The sequence below is a fragment of the Penicillium verhagenii genome (assembly GCF_028828195.1).
Source record: "Penicillium verhagenii strain IBT 33310 chromosome Unknown utg000002l_segment0_segment0, whole genome shotgun sequence".
NCBI lineage: Eukaryota > Fungi > Ascomycota > Eurotiomycetes > Eurotiales > Aspergillaceae > Penicillium > Penicillium verhagenii.
Genome location: NW_026643166.1, coordinates 2019198 through 2037109, shown reverse-complemented (window position 1 = coordinate 2037109; position 17912 = coordinate 2019198). Strand labels below are relative to the sequence as shown.

Sequence of the window (17912 nt, the reverse complement as noted above, 5' to 3'; positions counted from 1 at the left end):
CCACCTTATAACAACACATCAACTTTCGCTGGAGTGTGGAGCTTTCTTTCCCAACGGACTCTCCGCTTCTGACCGCTTATGCGGTTTCTTGTTGCGGGGAAGATCCACATATAATTCAGGAACCTTTTGAAGCCTTATCTGGCCCTGTACCTGCACCAAGCCAACAAACATGGCGTTCCGTGTCCCTCCCCAGGCTCCTCGAAGAAGAACCTCGTACTCGAACCCGCAACCCCCTCCTCTCAATATAATACCATCTACCCCAGAACAACAAGATGACGATACAACACAATGGGTGCTGTTTTCTCCGACCGCTCATACACACACAACCTCCACCGACCGTACACAAACCGCAGGAGCCTCTCGACTTAGTGATTTTGGTTCATTTGGTACTGCAACTCGATCCGCGGCTGGTCCCGAGGGTGATCTGGCAGACGAGGAAGCTTTAGAAGATCAGTTGGACGAAGATGGTACCGAGTTGGATAGCTTGGATGATGGGCTGCATGCGTTCCGCGCTCCGTCATTGCCCCCCACATCCCCCGCACGGGTGGATCAAGGACCATCACCCTTACTCCCAGCCCATGATGGCTTAGGAAGTTTCCAAGCGTCGAGTCAGCTAGCTCAGGAACAGCTCTGGCAGCATGAACAGTACAATCCTCAACGGCGCCAGTATGCCTCTCCCCAGTCTCGTCGGCAGACAAGCGTCCAACGACATTTGGATACTGTTGACGAAGGAGAGGCAAACGTCGAGCGGGACCGCTGGCAGCGAATCGAGCAGTGGAGGATGGATCAAAGTCGAGCATTGTTGCACGAGATTGAACGCCAAACTCGACGGCGAAGTAGTCGTGCCAGCGGGTCAAGCATTCATGATGCCATCGAGCAAATATCATCTGCTCGTATTACAGGAACATTACCAGAGGCGGCACTTGAAGCAAATGGTGACTCTGAGGCAGTTCCAGAGACAGAAGAGACATTCTGGCGTCGTCTAACTCGCAAGGTCATTCGGGATTTGATCGGCATCGATGATTCCTTGCTCTCTGTTATCTTTGGCGAGTCGTTACCAGAGGGCCAAGGCTTTCCGGAAGAGTCTGGAGAGCTCAACATGGAGACTGTTCTGGCCCGAGAACCAGATACAGACCAGTCAGACTCATCCATGTGGCAGAGCCATGTACTGCAACGCATCGCGCATGAGCTTGGGGTTCTAGTACACCAACTGTGTGAACACCCAGGCGCATTTTCAACATACTATCAAATGACCAAAGATATCACGAATGAATATGCAGGCATGTCCATCGACCGCCTGGCTGAAAGTGGGCTCTCCCATAAGCCCACCGAACCTACAGAATCAGCCTCCGCCAATACCGACATCGAAAACTCCATGCCATCACCACAATTCATCCCTACCCTTCGTGAATCAAATAGAGAGCATGAGGCGCAATGGGGCATTGAAGAGGATGACCCTTCAGCAGATCCGATTTCTGAAGCCGGTCGGGTCCAGCAAGAACAAGAATACTGGGAACATGGCCTGAATGCCATGATGGTCTTCCGTTATCTTCGCACCCGCTTTACTCGTCGCGGATATATGCCAAATGAGAAATATACATCAACACCCTCTCCCCGCAACACACAAGACGCTTCCCGACGCGCTGCTATGATTCGTCACCATCATCCCCTCGTCGCTCGGGCTCACTCCCGCTCGCAAGCCCAGACTCGTCGACCCCCTCAGCTCTCAGGCGTGACAGGTCCCGTGGGGGTCTCTTCCCCGTTGCTTCGACCTCATCTTCGTCGACCGAGTTCCAGCTGCGCAAGTCAAAGTGCAAAGGTCTCGGCTATTTCCAGCCGCCGAACCCTGACAGGATCAAGTCGGAACTACTGGGACATTGGTGGCAGTGTTGATAGTAGCAGTGCGATAGGAATTGGTGTCGGAGCTGGGCTCGGTGCATGGGGCGAGGCATGATTATTTACTGGTCATTTCGGGGTTTTATCGGAGTTCACAACGGGGTCATCTACTATCACATTTGCATCTTTAAGAAATTACTACATACTACATACATATATGTAAACGGCAGGAGAAGTGGGATTGGGCGTTGCGTTTCGAATATTTCATGAATATGTCTTCAATGTTTCGGCCATTTTTACATTCTAAGTTCAATCAAGCACTCCCCACAATTCACAGGCAGTATGAGCTACCAGTCTAGATATACATACACGCAAGCTTAATCCAGATGTCAACCACACATGCATGCGCCAGAGCGATGTGTCAAGTACCAGTGAAAGTGATGCATTGCCGTCTCAGGACCCCTAGACATCTGGAGGCAGTTCATGAAGGCTCTGGACCCTTGATATCGCTTATCCCGATCTTTCCAACAGCCAAGTCCTCCTTGGCTTGTTCAATATCCATGATCAACCGACTGGTTTTCTTGTCGGTTTTGTACGCCCAAATGCTCTCCCTTTCGAACATGACATCAATCTCTTCCAGAGACTTGCCACATGTTTCCTGAAAGAGAAAGAATACATGGATTGAAGCGGTAATGCAAAACGTGCCAAATACACAGTAAATCTATCAACCACGGGTTAATATGTTAAACAAGAGCCTTGAAGAGTTCAGACCCACCTTCCACTGGATATGTTCGAATGCTGGAGGGGTGAAGAAGGTCAGGGCGAAGTTGCATGCCCAGTTGAAGAAGGTTGCCAGAGATACGGCTTTGCTACGGATGTAGAGCGGAATGATCTCAGGAGGGTAGGCCCTGTATCAAAGTTAATGATTATTCAATTGTATTTTAGCTCGGAACCAGTAGTCCAGAAAACTGACCAGCCAAGAGGGCTAAAGCGGAAGAAAGTTAGTTGATGCTTATCCAATTGGGCCAATGAGCTTGTACATACCCCCATGTAGGTGCATAAGATGCAATGAAAAGATAAGAGCATGCAATGATTGCTTTTGAGGCCTTTGAATTCGTGACTTTCCATGTCACAGTTGGTGATTTTGCCAAGCCACCTGGCACGGGGTGGCCGTAAGAAGCCATCAGACCTGCCTGTGTGAACTGAAGGATACCCATTGCGAGTGCGCCGAAAATAAAAAGGCGACGTCGAGGAAGACGATCAATAAATATGAGAGCGGGTAATGTCATGACGACGTTGATAATGTACTGTATGGAGGCCGAGAGAAGTGTGGCATTTCCAGTAAGACCAGCCATCTAGTAGATGATAACATGTCAGTTAAAGATTTGAGTCAAAAGTTCGATGGGAAATTCTTACCTGGAAAATATAGACGATGTAATACATCATTGCGTTGGTGCCGGACATCTGGGACCATACGTGTGTGAAGATAGCGCAGTGTACTCGAATGATGTTGCGGCGGTTGAATAATTCCCACCATGATGTGCTCTTATACTGCCGTTCCAAACTGAGACACCAAAGAATGTTGTGTTAGTAGATGTAGCTTGAATGTTTTTTCGAATTCTCATGGGGAATAACTGACTCAATCTTTTCCCGAATTTCCCGGATCTGCGCCACGACAACAGGGTCAAGAGCATTACCAGAGCCATGTAGGCGAGCGAGAACTTCCGTAGCTTCTTCCCATCGATCTTGGGATGCGAGCCAGCGAGGTGACCGGGGTATCATAGGAAGACAACCCAGTAGCACAATAGCCGGGATCATCTGAAGGCCCCATGGAAGGCGAAACACCCCATTGTTTCCCATGAATGACGCGCCGTAGCTGATGAAATACATTATCAAGATCTGCCAGTATTGTTAGCCCTGAGACAAGCTGGTCATTTGAGGAAATGTAACTTACGCCCCAGGTAATCATCCATTGTTGCAACGAAAGCAGCCGTCCACGCTGGCGAGGCAAACTGATCTCTGCGATAAGAATGGGGCCTTGGCTGGTTAACATTCCCACTGCAAAGCCATTGCAGATTCGCGACACGATTAGCATGGCAACATTCTGTACGGCGCACATTAATGTTGACCCGATCAGCCAAATGATACATGCGATGAAAAGGGAATCACGACGACCAAATCGGTCACTCGTCCACGAAGATAGAAGAGATCCCAGCAAAGAGCCACCAGCCATACTAGCCGTGATCCCACCTTGAAGAACTGCATCTGGCTTGTTGAAGTATTTCTTATACTCATCAGTGCCAATTATCGCGGACATGCTGGACACATCGAAACCCTGAATAAGACCACCGATGGTCGTTAAGCCGCTGATCACATACACATTGCTGAGACCTGGCTTTCCCATGGCGAGAATATGCCACAGTTCCACTATGGAACCGAGAAAGAAAATTCAATGACTATAGAAGATCGAGAACTATTGATGAAGTATACAAATCTGCAGGCCTGGGGCCCCGGATTTTATATACTCCACCCGATCATGAAGCTTTGGATCTGTTCAACCAATGAGATGCGATCTTTAGCCGAGATCCGTCGAGGACCGGGAGCCGCGGGGTCACATCCAGTTCCAGAGTTCGTCAACCAGCGTCAGAATGGTGCCATCTAGACAATCGATCCACAGAAGAGAATTTTCTCCATGAATGTTTGAAATGTTTTGATGGGAAATACGAGAAGACGACAAATGTGGCACACATTTCTGCCGAAGGTTACCGCACCTGACGCCCGAGTATAGCCGAGTGCCACGCGAGAGCCGTTCTTCTCTCACCATCTCTCGGCATTAGCCGTCATGTTGAGAAGTGGATATCCCATGGAGCGGTATCCGATGCAAGATGATGCTCCTGCATCGCGAAGAGCTAGATCAGGTTAGAGCCATTAGATTAGCGTTGAGTTTGAATCTGATTTGAATCTCACAAAGACTAACATCTGAAATAGGATGTACAGTATGTCGGGCTCGGAAGGTGAAATGTGATGAGAAATGGCCGACATGTTCAAAGTGCGAACGATTGAATCTCAATTGCCCTGGTCCTCCTGTTTCGAACTCAAATGTCCGACGGAGACCTCCTGGGCCTTCTAGGCCTCGTAGACAAGGACAGCGGAATTCTGAACGCACCCAGGCCGGAACTTTACGAATGAGAGTCCCTAATTCTTGTGTCGCTTGCCGTGCTGCAAAGACAAAGTGTGCTGATGGATTTGGTTCTGTTTGTGTGCGTTGTACTAGCAAAGGAATTGACTGCGTGTCGACTCCATGGCATGGAGACACAGAGCAAAGTAACCCTTCAAAACCGCCCATGGAACAAAATGAGATCGGGAATATCGACCCAAGTGAAAGGCCTTTCGTGCAAAATTTGGAATCATCTTTATTCCATATTACTGTGAATGACGACCACCGAAACTTGACAAAGATCGCTCCAAATCCAAAGCAAAGCTACCAGGTGCGGAATTCCGCACCAAGTCTGTCTGCATCTACTGTAGATGATATGACAAGATCGCTTGCATGGTACGCCACTGTCTTATCTAGAGTTCCAAAATTGAAAGTTTGATGGCTGACCAACAAAGGCTGCATGCCCCGGAGCTTCCAAATGGCGAGAATTTAAGAATTCTGGTCGAAGAGTATTTTGCCCATGTTCACCCATTGAGGTGTAATGGCTTTGTGCACAAACCATCATTCATGCAACGCTTGGATGAAGATGTGGATTCATGTCGAAGGAGCGAGTCACTTCTGCATATTATCTGCGCCCTTGGGGCAAAGTACGTTAATGTCTCAATTTTGTATAGCGAAACTGACATTCATTCAGATTTTTTGCCCTCAATTACACCTCTCAGTTATCCCCTGACGCAATTTTGACAGCCGGGAACCAATGGGCGAAAATTGCAAAGGCTAGAATATTTGTAGACATGGATGATCTGTCTATCGAAAAGCTCATGGTAAGTCTAATGAACTCGGTATTCTTTCAGCACTATCGACTAACCTTCGGGGAATGTTTGGAATTCAAGACCGCGATTTTACTTTATGACCACGATCTTCGGGTCGGAAGCTACGCCAGTGCTTTCATGTTGAGTGGTATGACTGCAAGGATGTCCCAGGCATTGCAGCTGAACCTTGAAAAGTCCGCAGATGTACTTTCCCAACATTCGGTGTCATCCGCAATTACCAATGAGACTAGGAGGCGACTCATGTGGAGTTGCTATCTGCTTGATAGTTGGGTAGGGAGTGGTGTTAATCAACTTACCCTGCTTGAGGATCGCGATTTGAAAATTCAACTTCCGTGCCACAGCCAGAATTTCTCATTAGGAATTATTTGTCTCACGGAGACTTTAGATGAGGGGGAAATCCTAAGCTTCGTCCCCCGCGAGCAAGTACCTTTAAGCCCCTGCCAGAACATGGGTATTGAAGCGTATTTCATCCGGCTCGTCAGTATCCGAAAGAAAGTGCTACGGTTTGTCATCCCGTTCTCTAAAGAGGTCTCGTATAACTAACAGAATGGCAAGATATGTCAAGCATCTAGATACGGCAAAGCCCCCATGGCAGGAAGATTCTGAATTTCAATTCTTATCCGCAGAGTTTGAAAAGAGTCGTCGTTCCCTTCCTAAAAGCTTATACTGGAACTCTGGAGCAATCTATGCACGAAAGGAATCCTCTCAGTTGGGGGCCTTGACATTACTGTGGTGCACCTTTCACCAAACATTGGTCGATCTGTATCGCATTGGTATGCCGACTTTGTTTCGCATTCAGAAAGAAGTGAACTTTCCATCCGATCAGCAGGAATTCCTTCAACACTGCCGCAAAGTCTGTTTTGATAATGCCTGTGAAGTATCCAGGATCATATCCAAGGCATTACAATACGGGCTCAAGGTTCTTGCGGATTCGTGGATATGCATCATCGCCCATGATAGCACAAAAGTGATGCTCCATTATCTGAAGTTGAACAGACTGTCTCACCAACGCGAAATTGATGATACAGTGACACTAGTCCAAAGTAACCTCGATGCCTTGTTACAGATGAGATCGATGGTAGCGACCGCGGAACATTGTGTGAGTAATTGATGGATCCCCAACAGTTGATAAGCATATGCTGACTTTTTTCAATAGTCAGTATCTGTCGTGAAGATGATGGCAGCAGCTGGTATTCGGCCTAATGCTGCATTTAACACTCCTGCGAGTGACCCGTTGCTACATACAGGAAACGTGTATGTTGATGCTGGAAGGTGACAAATAGCTGAAATTGCCGACTAACATACTATAGGTCTCCTCCAACATCGGCAGCCCAAGAATCACCAGAGAGCATACTCAATCCACTCGCTATTTACCGCATGGCTCGAACCGCCTTGCATGAAAAAGACAGCCAAAAATCAGCTTCATTTTCACCTTCTACACAAAGCTCTACCTCTCCTAGTTTCGCGGCCAGGCGCCACTTGCAGCCTAGACAAAGACAGGAAATGGAAGCCCCAGCACATTCATTTCGTCATTATGGGCAGCAGACTCAAGGCTCCCTTCAAGGGAGTCCTGTGACTACCGCTGTCGAGCAGCTGTACACCCCTTCTAATCAAAACAGAGAGGATTCATCTTTATTATTCAATACACCAGGATCGCTATCGGGTCCTGGCATTGGTTCCGCATGGGACCCATCAGATCTAGCGTTTATGGACATGTTGGATGGAGGCTTAATTCCATGGACAGCCGACTATTTGACAGACGGGCAGTCTGGAGTGGATCCTCTGTTATTTCCCTTTTAATGACTTGACGATATATGTAAATCTCAGACTTGGTTCTGCTATTCAGCTTCATTACCCGATCATGTTTCTCTTCAAATGTTCTATTTGAATACTCTCCAACTCCTCTATCACTCGATCATAGCCTATAGGTACCCAATTTTCCAACATTCACTAGTATATGCCCCATTGACATAAAATATAGTATGAACGCGGCACGCACTAAATTGAAGCTTATCTAGGCTTATCTGAGATAACATTTCAAAATTCAGCCTTTAGGCAAGTCTACCCGTCACGTGGAGACGCGGGGAAATTACTGAGATCATACTTTGAGGTAGGAAGGTTTCGCCGATGCTAGCTTGCTTATCTACTATACCTCATCAAGTCACGATCACATGAAGGTATGGCCTCATGTAAAGATGAGGTCTATAAAGACCGCTCGAGTTGACCCTGTAGTGGGCTCAGCCAACAGTTCAACTACCCCGCCAAATAAGCATCATGGGATCTACTCAAGTTGACAGTTACGATGTTCTCATCATTGGTGCTGGACTCTCCGGCGTCTGCAGCCTTTACCACATGCGAAAGCGCTTTCCCAACTGGCGCATTCGTGTACTTGAAGCTGCCGAAAGCGTCGGTGGCACCTGGAACTGGAACCGTTACCCAGGTGCTCGAGTTGACTCCGAGTCTCTCTCTTACGCTTTCTCTTTCGACAAGGACCTCATGAACGAATGGCACTGGAAGGAGTCGTTCGCCACTCAGTCAGAAATACTCCGATACATCGAACGGATCGCAGAGAAGCACGACCTCAACAAGGATATTCAATTCAAGACCAAAATACAGTCCGCCCGCTGGCAGGATCATAACCGAACTTGGCTGTTTGCCGACGAGGCAGGCACTCAATACCAGACAACCTTCTTTGTCAGTTGCATGGGATTTTTGTCAACTCCCACTCTGCCTGCCATTCCTGGTATCGAGACGTTCAAGGGCGAAGCATTCCATACCTCTCGATGGCCAAAGAACTTTGATCTGGGTCGCGATTTTGCCGGCAAGCGCATCGGTGTTATTGGAACTGGTGCGACTGGTATTCAGACAACCACTGCCGTCGCCAAAGAACCCAGTGTCAAGTCAGTAACTGTCTTCCAGCGCACACCAAACTGGTCTGCACCTCTTCGCAACGAAGATATCACTCTGGAGCAAATGGCGGAACACCAAAAGAATTACGACCAGATTTTCCAGCTTTGCGCCGAGACTCCTGGCTGTTTCATGCATCAAGCGGATCCCCGAAAGTCATTGGAAGTCAGCGAGGAGGAGCGCCTATCATTATGGGAAGAAGTATACGCCAAGCCAGGGTTCGCCAAGTGGCTTGGTGTGTTCAGCGACACATACACTGACCGCGAAGCCAACAAGCTTTACTCCGACTTTATGGCGAATAAAATTCGCGCACGTATAAATGACCCAGAGGTAGCAGAGAGCCTAATCCCGAAAAGCCATGGATTTGGAACTCGACGAGTCCCTCTGGAAAGCGGCTACTTTGAATCATACAACCGGCCCAACGTCCACCTCGTCGACTTGCAGAAGACACCAGCCGAGAGGATTACAGAGACAGGAATCACAACCACAGATGGCACTCATCATGAGCTTGACGTTTTAATTTATGCCACTGGATTCAACGCCATTACTGGTGCCTTCAGCTCTATTGAGTGGCATGCCAAGGATGGCCGGCCTTTGCTTGGTAGTAGCGACAGCAAGCAAGGCCAACAGGCTATCTGGCTTGACCATCGGCCCGAGACATACCTTGGTCTAACTGCATGCTCGATGCCAAACATGTTCATGGTCCTTGGTCCTCATCAGCCATTTGGAAATGCACCGCGAACAATTGAGCATGCCGTGGCGGTGGTCTCCGACTTGCTACAATACTGCAAGGATAACAACTATACCTATGTTGAGCCTACACGAGAAGCAGTGGATAAGTGGACTGAACATGTGGTTGAGTGCAGCAAAGGACATCTTTCCAACGAGGTTGACAGCTGGATGACCGGTGTGAACAAGAATATCAAGGGCAAGAATGTTCGGTCTGTTGCGAGATACTCTGGCAGTGCGGTTGAATATCGCCGGAAATGTGCCGAATGTCAAGATGCAGGATGGTCGGGGTTGACCTTTGCATAGTTTTTGTATGAAGATTGATTTGTAAGAGGTGTTAATGAATTTTTTTCCCCTGTATTGTTTCATGTTGCAAAAGGAAACTCCCACCAAAAGCGTTGCCAAGTAGATTCAGAGCTCGCCGGGTGGCTCCTCGGAGCACTGAGTTGACCTGGCGAGCTTTTTCGGTTTGCAAGGCAATGTGCACTAAAAAGAAAGCTCACTGGGTAGCCGGGTGGATTTGCCGGAACTTGCCAGATGAGCTCCTAGGAGTTGATCTCAGGGGCCCAGCGAGCTCTTGATTCTACCCGGCAAGTCTACCTGGCAAGCTTCGCAAGATTTTTTTTTTCTGCGTGCATTGTCTTACAAACATTGAACCAGTTGACGGAAACAGCTCGCCTGGTGGTGTAGTCCTAGGAGCTCTAATGTTAGGAGATGCGAGCTTTTTCCTGCGCGTTGTCCTACGAAATTCAAACTGGCATCAAAAAGGTAAATCCATTTATATACCTCATCGGCAATCGTGGGCCCTGTTCAACACATCCACCCGCCGTCTACATTATAAACAGCTCCAGTCACAAAGGACGCCTCGTCGCCAAGTAAAAACGCAATCACATTGGCCACCTCAACTGGCTCTGCTCGTCGTTTCTGAGCGGTAGCCTGAAGGCCACGTTTAACGTCTTCTGGATCCTCTCCTTGGGACATGGGTGTGTTTACTGAGCCTAATGGGATAGAATGAGATTGGTTGTTCTCCCAAGACACCTGGACTATCCTCTTACCTGGCGCAACACAGTTCACTCGAATGTTCTGATTTTCTTTGGCTGCTGTTCTGCAAAGACCGATGACTGCAGCTTTACTGGCGCAGTATGGAGAGACGCCAGGCGATCCCATTTGCCCAAAGGTACTTGCAGCAGTGACCTTAGTATTGCAGTCAGCGCATTTCCTCAACTTCTAGGAAGATTGTCACTCACAATACTACCTCCCGCAGTCATCGCCTTCAATTGGGCCCTTAAACAGAAGAATACACCCCGGGTATTGACTGCAAAATTGAAATCCCACGTCTCGTCTGATATTTCCTGGATCGGTTGGGCTGGAGTAATGACGCCTGCCATGTTCACGGCACCGTCTAATTTTCCTAGTCTTTCAACCGTAGACTGGATCCAGGTATTGACTGCCTGGCTATGGCGCACGTCAACCACTGTATACATGTGTTTTCCACTTCCATCGAGGCATTCGGTTGCTTCTTTGACTGCAGCTTCGTTGATATCGGCGAGTGAAATTATAGCTCCTCGAGAAGCCAATAGTTTTGCAGTCGCAAATCCCATTCCAGAGGCCGCGCCGGTGATGGCAATCTACCAATAAATTTTTTAGTCATTATTGTATACTCGAGGATTCCAAGTTTTCACTGGTACACACCACTTTCCCTTCGAATGAATACATGGTTAGAACTTTGTGGACTGTGGGGGTAAAAAGAGAGGGGTTTGTGACTAGAATGGTTCTACTGGGATGAAAAGTGATTGATAAAGCAACTCTGTTTATTCAGTTGATAATAAGCTACTAAATTATTGGAATACTAGAAGTAAATGTCACACTGATGACTTCAGTGTTGTTGACAGGGAAAGTATCCGCGCACTTTCCAAAACTGGCAGGTTTGCGCTATCGTACGCTATCTCCACCCTTATCGGTCTTATCGCTTATCCACTCTTGTATCGTCCTTATCGCTTCAATTTCCCCGCAACTTGTGTTCTCCACTCAAGATGCGCAGATGCTGCGATATGTCTGCAACATGATCTGACCTGTCTACTGCACTCACAATGGCAGGTCGCACTTCTGAACGCGTCGAGGCAAACTCACATACCCGGTCTTTTACTGGATGCGCAACGGTATGTACCATCTCTACTTTCAAGCAACATAAACTGACATGAATAGTGTCGGACTCGACATATCAAGTGTGATGAGGGGCTTCCTACATGTTCCATGTGTTCGTATGCGGGTCTTTCCTGTTCTGGATACAAGAAGGACTTTTTCTTTGATGCCAGAAGTCCCGACAGTCCAATTCGCTTTCGTCGACCACCATTGACAGAAGAAGAACGCCAACGGATGAGTCAATGGCTAACATCGGTCGCTCCTCCAAGATCAACGAATAAATTACTTCTGAAGATCGACGAGGAAGGCGAAACATGCACACATGGGCCAGAAGGGCTGCAACTGTCTTTTGGTCCGTTCGGTTTATTCAAGGTGCAGCTGGAGAAAGATATACCGGTCTCGCCATGTGAACCTCAACTCCCCTATTTGGAGGAACTTGACGATACGTCTATAAATAGTCCCTCACAGGACATGTCACAAATACTGGAAACTTTCCCTGCGGGCTTAGCATATTCGCAATGGTCGCCCGGGTTCATGCAGTCACTTCTTGAGCCGCCTGATCAAGACCCTAGCCCAGTGTCCTCGGACTTATTGGGTCTGGCAATGAATTCGAACGATCCAGAAACTCCGATTCCATCACAAGACTATCGCCTTACAAGTTTCATACCAAATACATATTTCAATTCAATATCTCCAACTTCTATCACCTCCCCTCCCAGTCTCACGGGCGCCATTCCACAAGACGCCGTTTTCCTTCTAAAACACTACTCATCAACTGTTATAAGTCTGATGACGCCAGTTCGACATAAGAAGACTCCTTGGCATGTTTTATTTATACCCCATGTAAAGGAATGCTTGGCAGCTCTAGCTCTCGGCGAAAAGATGAGCCATGCTAGTTTATGCACTTTCTACGGCACTCTCGCTATCAGTGCCTTCAGTCTAAGCGGTGTCTCAAGGTCTAAAAACTGGCTTGAACAGGGAGAAACATATCTTCAGCGTGCACAACATCATGCAAAGCTGATGTTGAGGACAGCCTACGATGCCGAAAAGCCAGCAAAATACAAGGCTATTTTGATGGCAATTCTCACCATGGTACAGGTCTCTAACTTCTCCGCCTGTGGAGACCGTCACCAGACAGAAATGTACTTCTTAGAGGCTGAGAAATTTATCCGCTTGAAGGGACTAAAGCGAAAGAAGTCGCGCAAGGTCCGTCTTCTGCATCATTGCTACGTCTTTGAACGAATGTTCCACGAGAGCATATTCATCTGCGGTGCCAATTCAGTCCAACGCCGTCATGTGCGTCGAACAATTGAATCGAGTGGTCTTTCTCGCTGCAGTGTGGACGGTCTTTCCTTCCGTTTATACAAGTGGCAGAATTTGGAACAGGAGATGCAACGCGTTAGAGATCGTGAAGAAGGTGAAAACGACCTTCACCTTGAACGTCCTGGTCTCTTCTCTGCAACACTGTATCCAGAGATTTTCGGTGTTCCAGAGCCATGGGTTCTTCTCCTTTCCCTTGCGATTCGTCTTGGCGTTGAGAAAGATGAAGCAGAGCAAGAACCCCACGGCAGCGGTCTAAATCTCAAAGACTACATCAGTCGTGCTAAAGCGCTAGAAGACTATATCAACCAAATGCAACGACCTAACCAAGCTTTCCCATTTATGACCCACCAACCTTCCTCCATTGATCAACATATCCTGGAAACCATGCTCGAGGCCATGCGACATGCTCTAGCAATTTACTTTTATCGGCGGATCCATGACCTCAATGCATCAATGTTACAAGACAAGGTAGCCAGTGTTCGAGACTGCTTACTACAATGCGAGTACGCGGACTCGAGTGTTGTGCACGGCTCTGCAGGCTTTTTCTGGCCCGCGTTTATTGCAGCTTGCGAAGCTGAGGATCCTGAGGTGCAAAAGTCCTTCTCGGCCTGGTTTGATATCTCGGCGCAGCGCAGTGGCCTATCCTGCTTCAATCAGACTTTGAAATCAATTGAAAAGATTTGGGAAGAGAAACGTCGTGCTCAGGGGTGTAGTTTTACATGGTTGGATCTTATGAGGAGAGCTGGTTCTCAGCAGCAGGGGTCGGCTGTGTAATTGATGGCAAGGGGGCCCTTTTCATTCCTGGATATTCAAAGCTTCTGGTGAACTGGTGACTTTAATATTCGATACTTGCCAAATACGTGCATTTCAATGTTAGCAAGGTTTTTTTTGGCATGCCAATGTTTTCAATGTTTTTATCAACAAAGACAGTTCAAAATGATACATATACATACAGATACCAATTATTACCTAGGATTCTCATTGCCCCTCAATATTCACACCGGTTCAATTAGGTTGAGATCTGGTGAGTATACGGGCGAATCTTTCATGCACATGTGCATACATATCCTGCACATATGAAGATTTCAGATCACTCTCTTGGCACTAATATATAGTATAGATACTTCAAATGTTGTATTATCTTACTCGTTTACTTATCTAGGGGTATAGGGTATAGATTAGAAGACAACCCCCTTTTTTTAAGCAAGAATATAGGTTGGTTGTTGGGGTGAGCTCTAGAAAGTGCAGTGGGACAATACTTAGGGTTACCTGAATATTGAGCCTGCAAAGCAGAAGGTAGACTTTACCATTCTGACTAAAAAAGGCATTGATAGAACAAGAAACAGCGATATATGAAATTAGAAAGACAGATAAATACAGAGTGTGTACTAGGGCAAGTACTATTATTTACTATCTGGTCGTACTTTCCAACTTTATTTGAATTATTTGGCATTAGCCTCATCTAATATGAATTTGGAATTACTTATAATTTACTTTCTGCCGGTCAGAATGTTGAAATTAGGATGTGACCTAGGGGTGGCCTCTAGTTAACTATTAGCCGCCATACACGCATGAGTCATGGCGCGCCTACCCTTGCTGGGACCAGCTTGGGGAAGTGAGAGCTTATCTCTCCTTTCCTCCTTCTCTCCTTCCTTCCTTTCTCCTCCATCCCGCTTAGTGAAGAATACAACACAATTGCTCCTTCTTCATCTCCTCATTACCATTCGTTTCTCCCCAGAACCTCATTGAGGTTCTGACAGAAATGTGTTGGGGGAGCTTCTGTATCCTTTTCTGATATGTTGGGCTCGATTGAGAATCGACTGCGCAGACCCTCTGTCATCAGGACCGACAGACTGGAGCATATTGAAAGTATGCTTGGGCAGGCTTCTTATCCTGTTTCTAATCTGCTGGAATCGATCAATAATAATCGATTAGATATGCTTGAAAAGGGAATTGAGAGGAACGGGCAGGCTATTGCTGAGCAAGCACACGCAATTGGGAGGATCGAAACTGCAATCCAGCAGTTGTCACAGGGTAAGTCAATGTTCTTCTAATCTCAATTGAATTCAGGCTAATCAATCCTACAGCGTCACATTCTTTAGGCTAAGCCTATGGTTGAATCGGCACAGTGCTTGATATATTTTTAATTATCATGTTGCTCAAGAAAACACTTTCATTTTTATCACAATGTTCTCAAGTAATAATTAACTTGTCTCGCTAGAATTTCTTCCCCCCAGCAGCCTCAGAAGACCAGAACACAAATATTTCTGCCTCAAGGTGCGGAGCCGAAGGGACGAGGAGTTTCATGGGGATCGATAATAAACGTTTTCAACACTGCAAGTCAGTTCATTCATTCCCGTGGAGGGAAAAATAGGGACTACAGAAAGTCTTGTAGCCTGCCAGCAGTTCAAGAGGTCACCAATCTGCGCGTGATATCCCCCGCATTTCGTGGCGATTTACAAATTGCCTATTTTGAATCCGCGATAATGGCAATCTGGCGGTTTAGGCAGGCCTCCGCGAACCCCGCTACAACCTCAAGTATACCCACCTTCTCCAAACCGAATTATCATAATAAATCCTTTCACAAGACTATTGCTGACACTATATATGTCTCCATCAGTCCTTCTTTTCTCTACCATCTCAAATATTTACCACCACCAAATATCCAAGACAATCTCACAATGGACGTCCCCGGCATCGCCTTGATCACAGGCGCCGCCTCAGGCATCGGAAGAGCATGCGCGAACGCCTTCGCCAACGACGGTTCCTCCGGCCTTGCCCTCCTCGATTTAAACCAAGAAGCTCTAGAAGCAGTCAAGGCCGAAATTGAAGAAAAGCAAAAACAAAAAGGCGTGACAAAACCCATCCGCATCGAAGTCTTCACAATCAACATCGCCGACGAAGCCCGCGTCAACGAAGTAGTCGAGCAAGTCGCTACAACATTCGGTCGCATCGACTACCTGGTCAACGCAGCCGGCATTGCGATGAAACATCAAGGCGGTGCAGCGTTCTGCGAGACGAGCGACTGGGACCGCATCCTCAACATCAATCTATCAGGAACATTTTTCATGCTTCGCGCCGCAGCCAGAATCATGCTCAAGCAAGAACCTATTTTATCCGCCATTGATGGGCGGCCTGTTCAGCGGGGATCGATTATCAATTTCTCTTCCATTCAGGGTGTTGTGGGGATTCCGCTTTCGACGGCGTATACGACGAGCAAGCATGCTGTTATTGGGTTGACGAAGACTGCTTCGGATGATTATGCGAATCAGGGTTTGAGGATTAATGCTATCTGTCCTGGGTATACAGAGACCCCGTTGACGACTAAGTCGCCGCAGATTTTGCAAGCTATGGTCGAGCGGGTGGGGGCTATGGTGCCTATGGAGCGCATGGGGAGACCGGAGGAGATTGCTGATGGTGTTGTTTATCTGGCTGGTGGGCGGAGTTCTTTTGTTACTGGGTCTTCATTGATGGTTGATGGTGGTTATACTGCGCGGTAGTTCGACTGATTGTATAGATCGGGGCCAATCGGGTGTTCTTCTATCTGCGAAATGGTTGCACAAAGAACTAGTTCTGTAAATAGTATCAATTTTACGAATTTTATTCTAATATTTGAACGAAATTGATCTAGAACTGAATAAAATTGGGTAAACATACTACTATCTTGGTGCGGTATCGTCTGACTGTGTCTGACATCATCATCGAATGATGCTTTCATCGACTCGGGAACATGTACTATTTAGAACGAAATCGATCAAATCCCCATTCTCAACCACCTACAATTGACCTCTGGTACTAAATATGAGCAGAGGAAGTCTTCAATACTCCTGCCGCACTTTCAGTACATATTTTCCCCGGTGCTTTTCCAGTCCTCAATCAACTACACCATTTCTCGGGCCCTTCGGATACTCTTCCAGCTCCAACTCTAAGAAAGTAATAACGGCACGCAAATTACCCATTGACCAGAAAGTCACCCATATATTACGACACACAGCCAGCATGAGCAGCCAAAGGGTTCCCATCGAGCCTCAGCGCGTCGACGCGCCATTAACCTCATCCGCGACCTTCCTCGTGGTAACAGCAACCGACAAACCCAATTCGATCAAAACAATCCGTTCAGCCCTCGCCGGCTTGGACAGTCTCGCAAAGAACGTCTCAATTCGCGACTTAAGCGCTCAGTTCGCCTGCACAGTGGGCATCGGCAGTAACATATGGGACAAACTAACCGGGCTCCCTCGACCAACGGAACTGCACCCCTTCAAAGAGATCAAGGGATCCAAACACACAGCACTTTCCACACCAGGCGATCTCCTCTTCCACATCCGCGCCGAGCGCCGAGATCTCAGCTTCGAATTCGAGCGCCAGCTGATGGACCAATTGGGCGATTCGGTGTCCGTAGTCGACGAAACGGTCGGATTCCGCTACTTCGATGTCCGCGATCTACTCGGCTTCGTAGACGGAACTGCCAATCCCGTTGGACCGGCCGTTCCATCCTCTGTTCTTGTCGCAGCGGAAGACGATTCCTCGGCGCAGGGCGGCAGTTATATTGTTGTGCAGAAGTATACGCACGATCTTGAAGCGTGGAAGAAGCTTCCGGTGGAGATGCAGGAGAAGATTATTGGACGGACGAAATTGGAGAATGTGGAGTTGGATGATGCGGAGTCGGGGCAGCGGTCTCATAAGACGCTTAATACTATTGAGGACGAAGAGGGGAATGAGCATGACATCTTGCGAGATAATATGCCTTTTGGGTCGCCTGGGAAGGGCGAGTTTGGGACTTATTTTATTGGGTATACGCGGAGGCTGTGGGTTGTTGAGAAGATGTTGGAGCGGATGTTTGTAGGGGATCCGCCTGGATTGCATGATCGGATTCTGGATTTCTCGACGCCGTTGACGGGGGTTACGTTTTTTGCGCCGTCTGCTAGTTTGTTGGCGAGTTTGGACTCGGATTGAGTTGTCAAGTATAAAAACCTGCCCTCATTCCT

The 17912-nt window shown here is 47.6% G+C and overlaps 8 protein-coding genes across 8 annotated transcripts; 6 read left to right on the top strand and 2 right to left on the bottom strand.

Moving 5' to 3' along the window:
• Positions 1-169: 169 nt before the first annotated feature.
• Positions 170-1954, top strand: N7466_000742 (uncharacterized protein; the record flags this gene model as incomplete). Its single annotated transcript, XM_057160140.1, has 1 exon — positions 170-1954. The coding sequence occupies one exon, from the start codon at positions 170-172 to the stop codon at positions 1952-1954; it is 1785 nt and encodes a 594-aa protein (XP_057026388.1).
• Positions 1955-2317: 363 nt separating this feature from the next.
• Positions 2318-4240, bottom strand: N7466_000741 (sugar porter family MFS transporter; the record flags this gene model as incomplete). The annotated part of the gene is made up of 7 exons (XM_057160139.1): positions 2318-2557; positions 2612-2744; positions 2810-2821; positions 2881-3191; positions 3253-3400; positions 3476-3735; positions 3791-4240. The coding sequence occupies 7 exons, from the start codon at positions 4238-4240 to the stop codon at positions 2318-2320; spliced, it is 1554 nt and encodes a 517-aa protein (XP_057026387.1).
• A 940-nt stretch (positions 4241-5180) lies between these two features.
• On the top strand, positions 5181-7626 carry N7466_000740 (fungal specific transcription factor domain-containing protein; the record flags this gene model as incomplete). The annotated part of the gene is made up of 6 exons (XM_057160138.1): positions 5181-5389; positions 5449-5640; positions 5688-6329; positions 6382-6925; positions 6983-7080; positions 7137-7626. 6 exons carry the CDS (start codon positions 5181-5183, stop codon positions 7624-7626), a joined length of 2175 nt encoding a protein of 724 aa, XP_057026386.1.
• A 474-nt stretch (positions 7627-8100) lies between these two features.
• N7466_000739 (flavin-containing monooxygenase) lies at positions 8101-9768 on the top strand (the record flags this gene model as incomplete). The annotated part of the gene is made up of 1 exon (XM_057160137.1): positions 8101-9768. One exon carries the CDS (start codon positions 8101-8103, stop codon positions 9766-9768), a length of 1668 nt encoding a protein of 555 aa, XP_057026385.1.
• Positions 9769-10272: 504 nt separating this feature from the next.
• On the bottom strand, positions 10273-11178 carry N7466_000738 (SDR family NAD(P)-dependent oxidoreductase; the record flags this gene model as incomplete). Its single annotated transcript, XM_057160136.1, has 4 exons — positions 10273-10460; positions 10518-10656; positions 10710-11090; positions 11155-11178. The coding sequence occupies 4 exons, from the start codon at positions 11176-11178 to the stop codon at positions 10273-10275; spliced, it is 732 nt and encodes a 243-aa protein (XP_057026384.1).
• Positions 11179-11552: 374 nt separating this feature from the next.
• On the top strand, positions 11553-13701 carry N7466_000737 (Zn(II)2Cys6 transcription factor; the record flags this gene model as incomplete). The annotated part of the gene is made up of 2 exons (XM_057160135.1): positions 11553-11621; positions 11668-13701. The coding sequence occupies 2 exons, from the start codon at positions 11553-11555 to the stop codon at positions 13699-13701; spliced, it is 2103 nt and encodes a 700-aa protein (XP_057026383.1).
• Positions 13702-15608: 1907 nt separating this feature from the next.
• N7466_000736 (SDR family NAD(P)-dependent oxidoreductase) lies at positions 15609-16427 on the top strand (the record flags this gene model as incomplete). Its single annotated transcript, XM_057160134.1, has 1 exon — positions 15609-16427. One exon carries the CDS (start codon positions 15609-15611, stop codon positions 16425-16427), a length of 819 nt encoding a protein of 272 aa, XP_057026382.1.
• Positions 16428-16926: 499 nt separating this feature from the next.
• Positions 16927-17880, top strand: N7466_000735 (Dyp-type peroxidase; the record flags this gene model as incomplete). Its single annotated transcript, XM_057160133.1, has 1 exon — positions 16927-17880. One exon carries the CDS (start codon positions 16927-16929, stop codon positions 17878-17880), a length of 954 nt encoding a protein of 317 aa, XP_057026381.1.
• Positions 17881-17912: the final 32 nt, after the last annotated feature.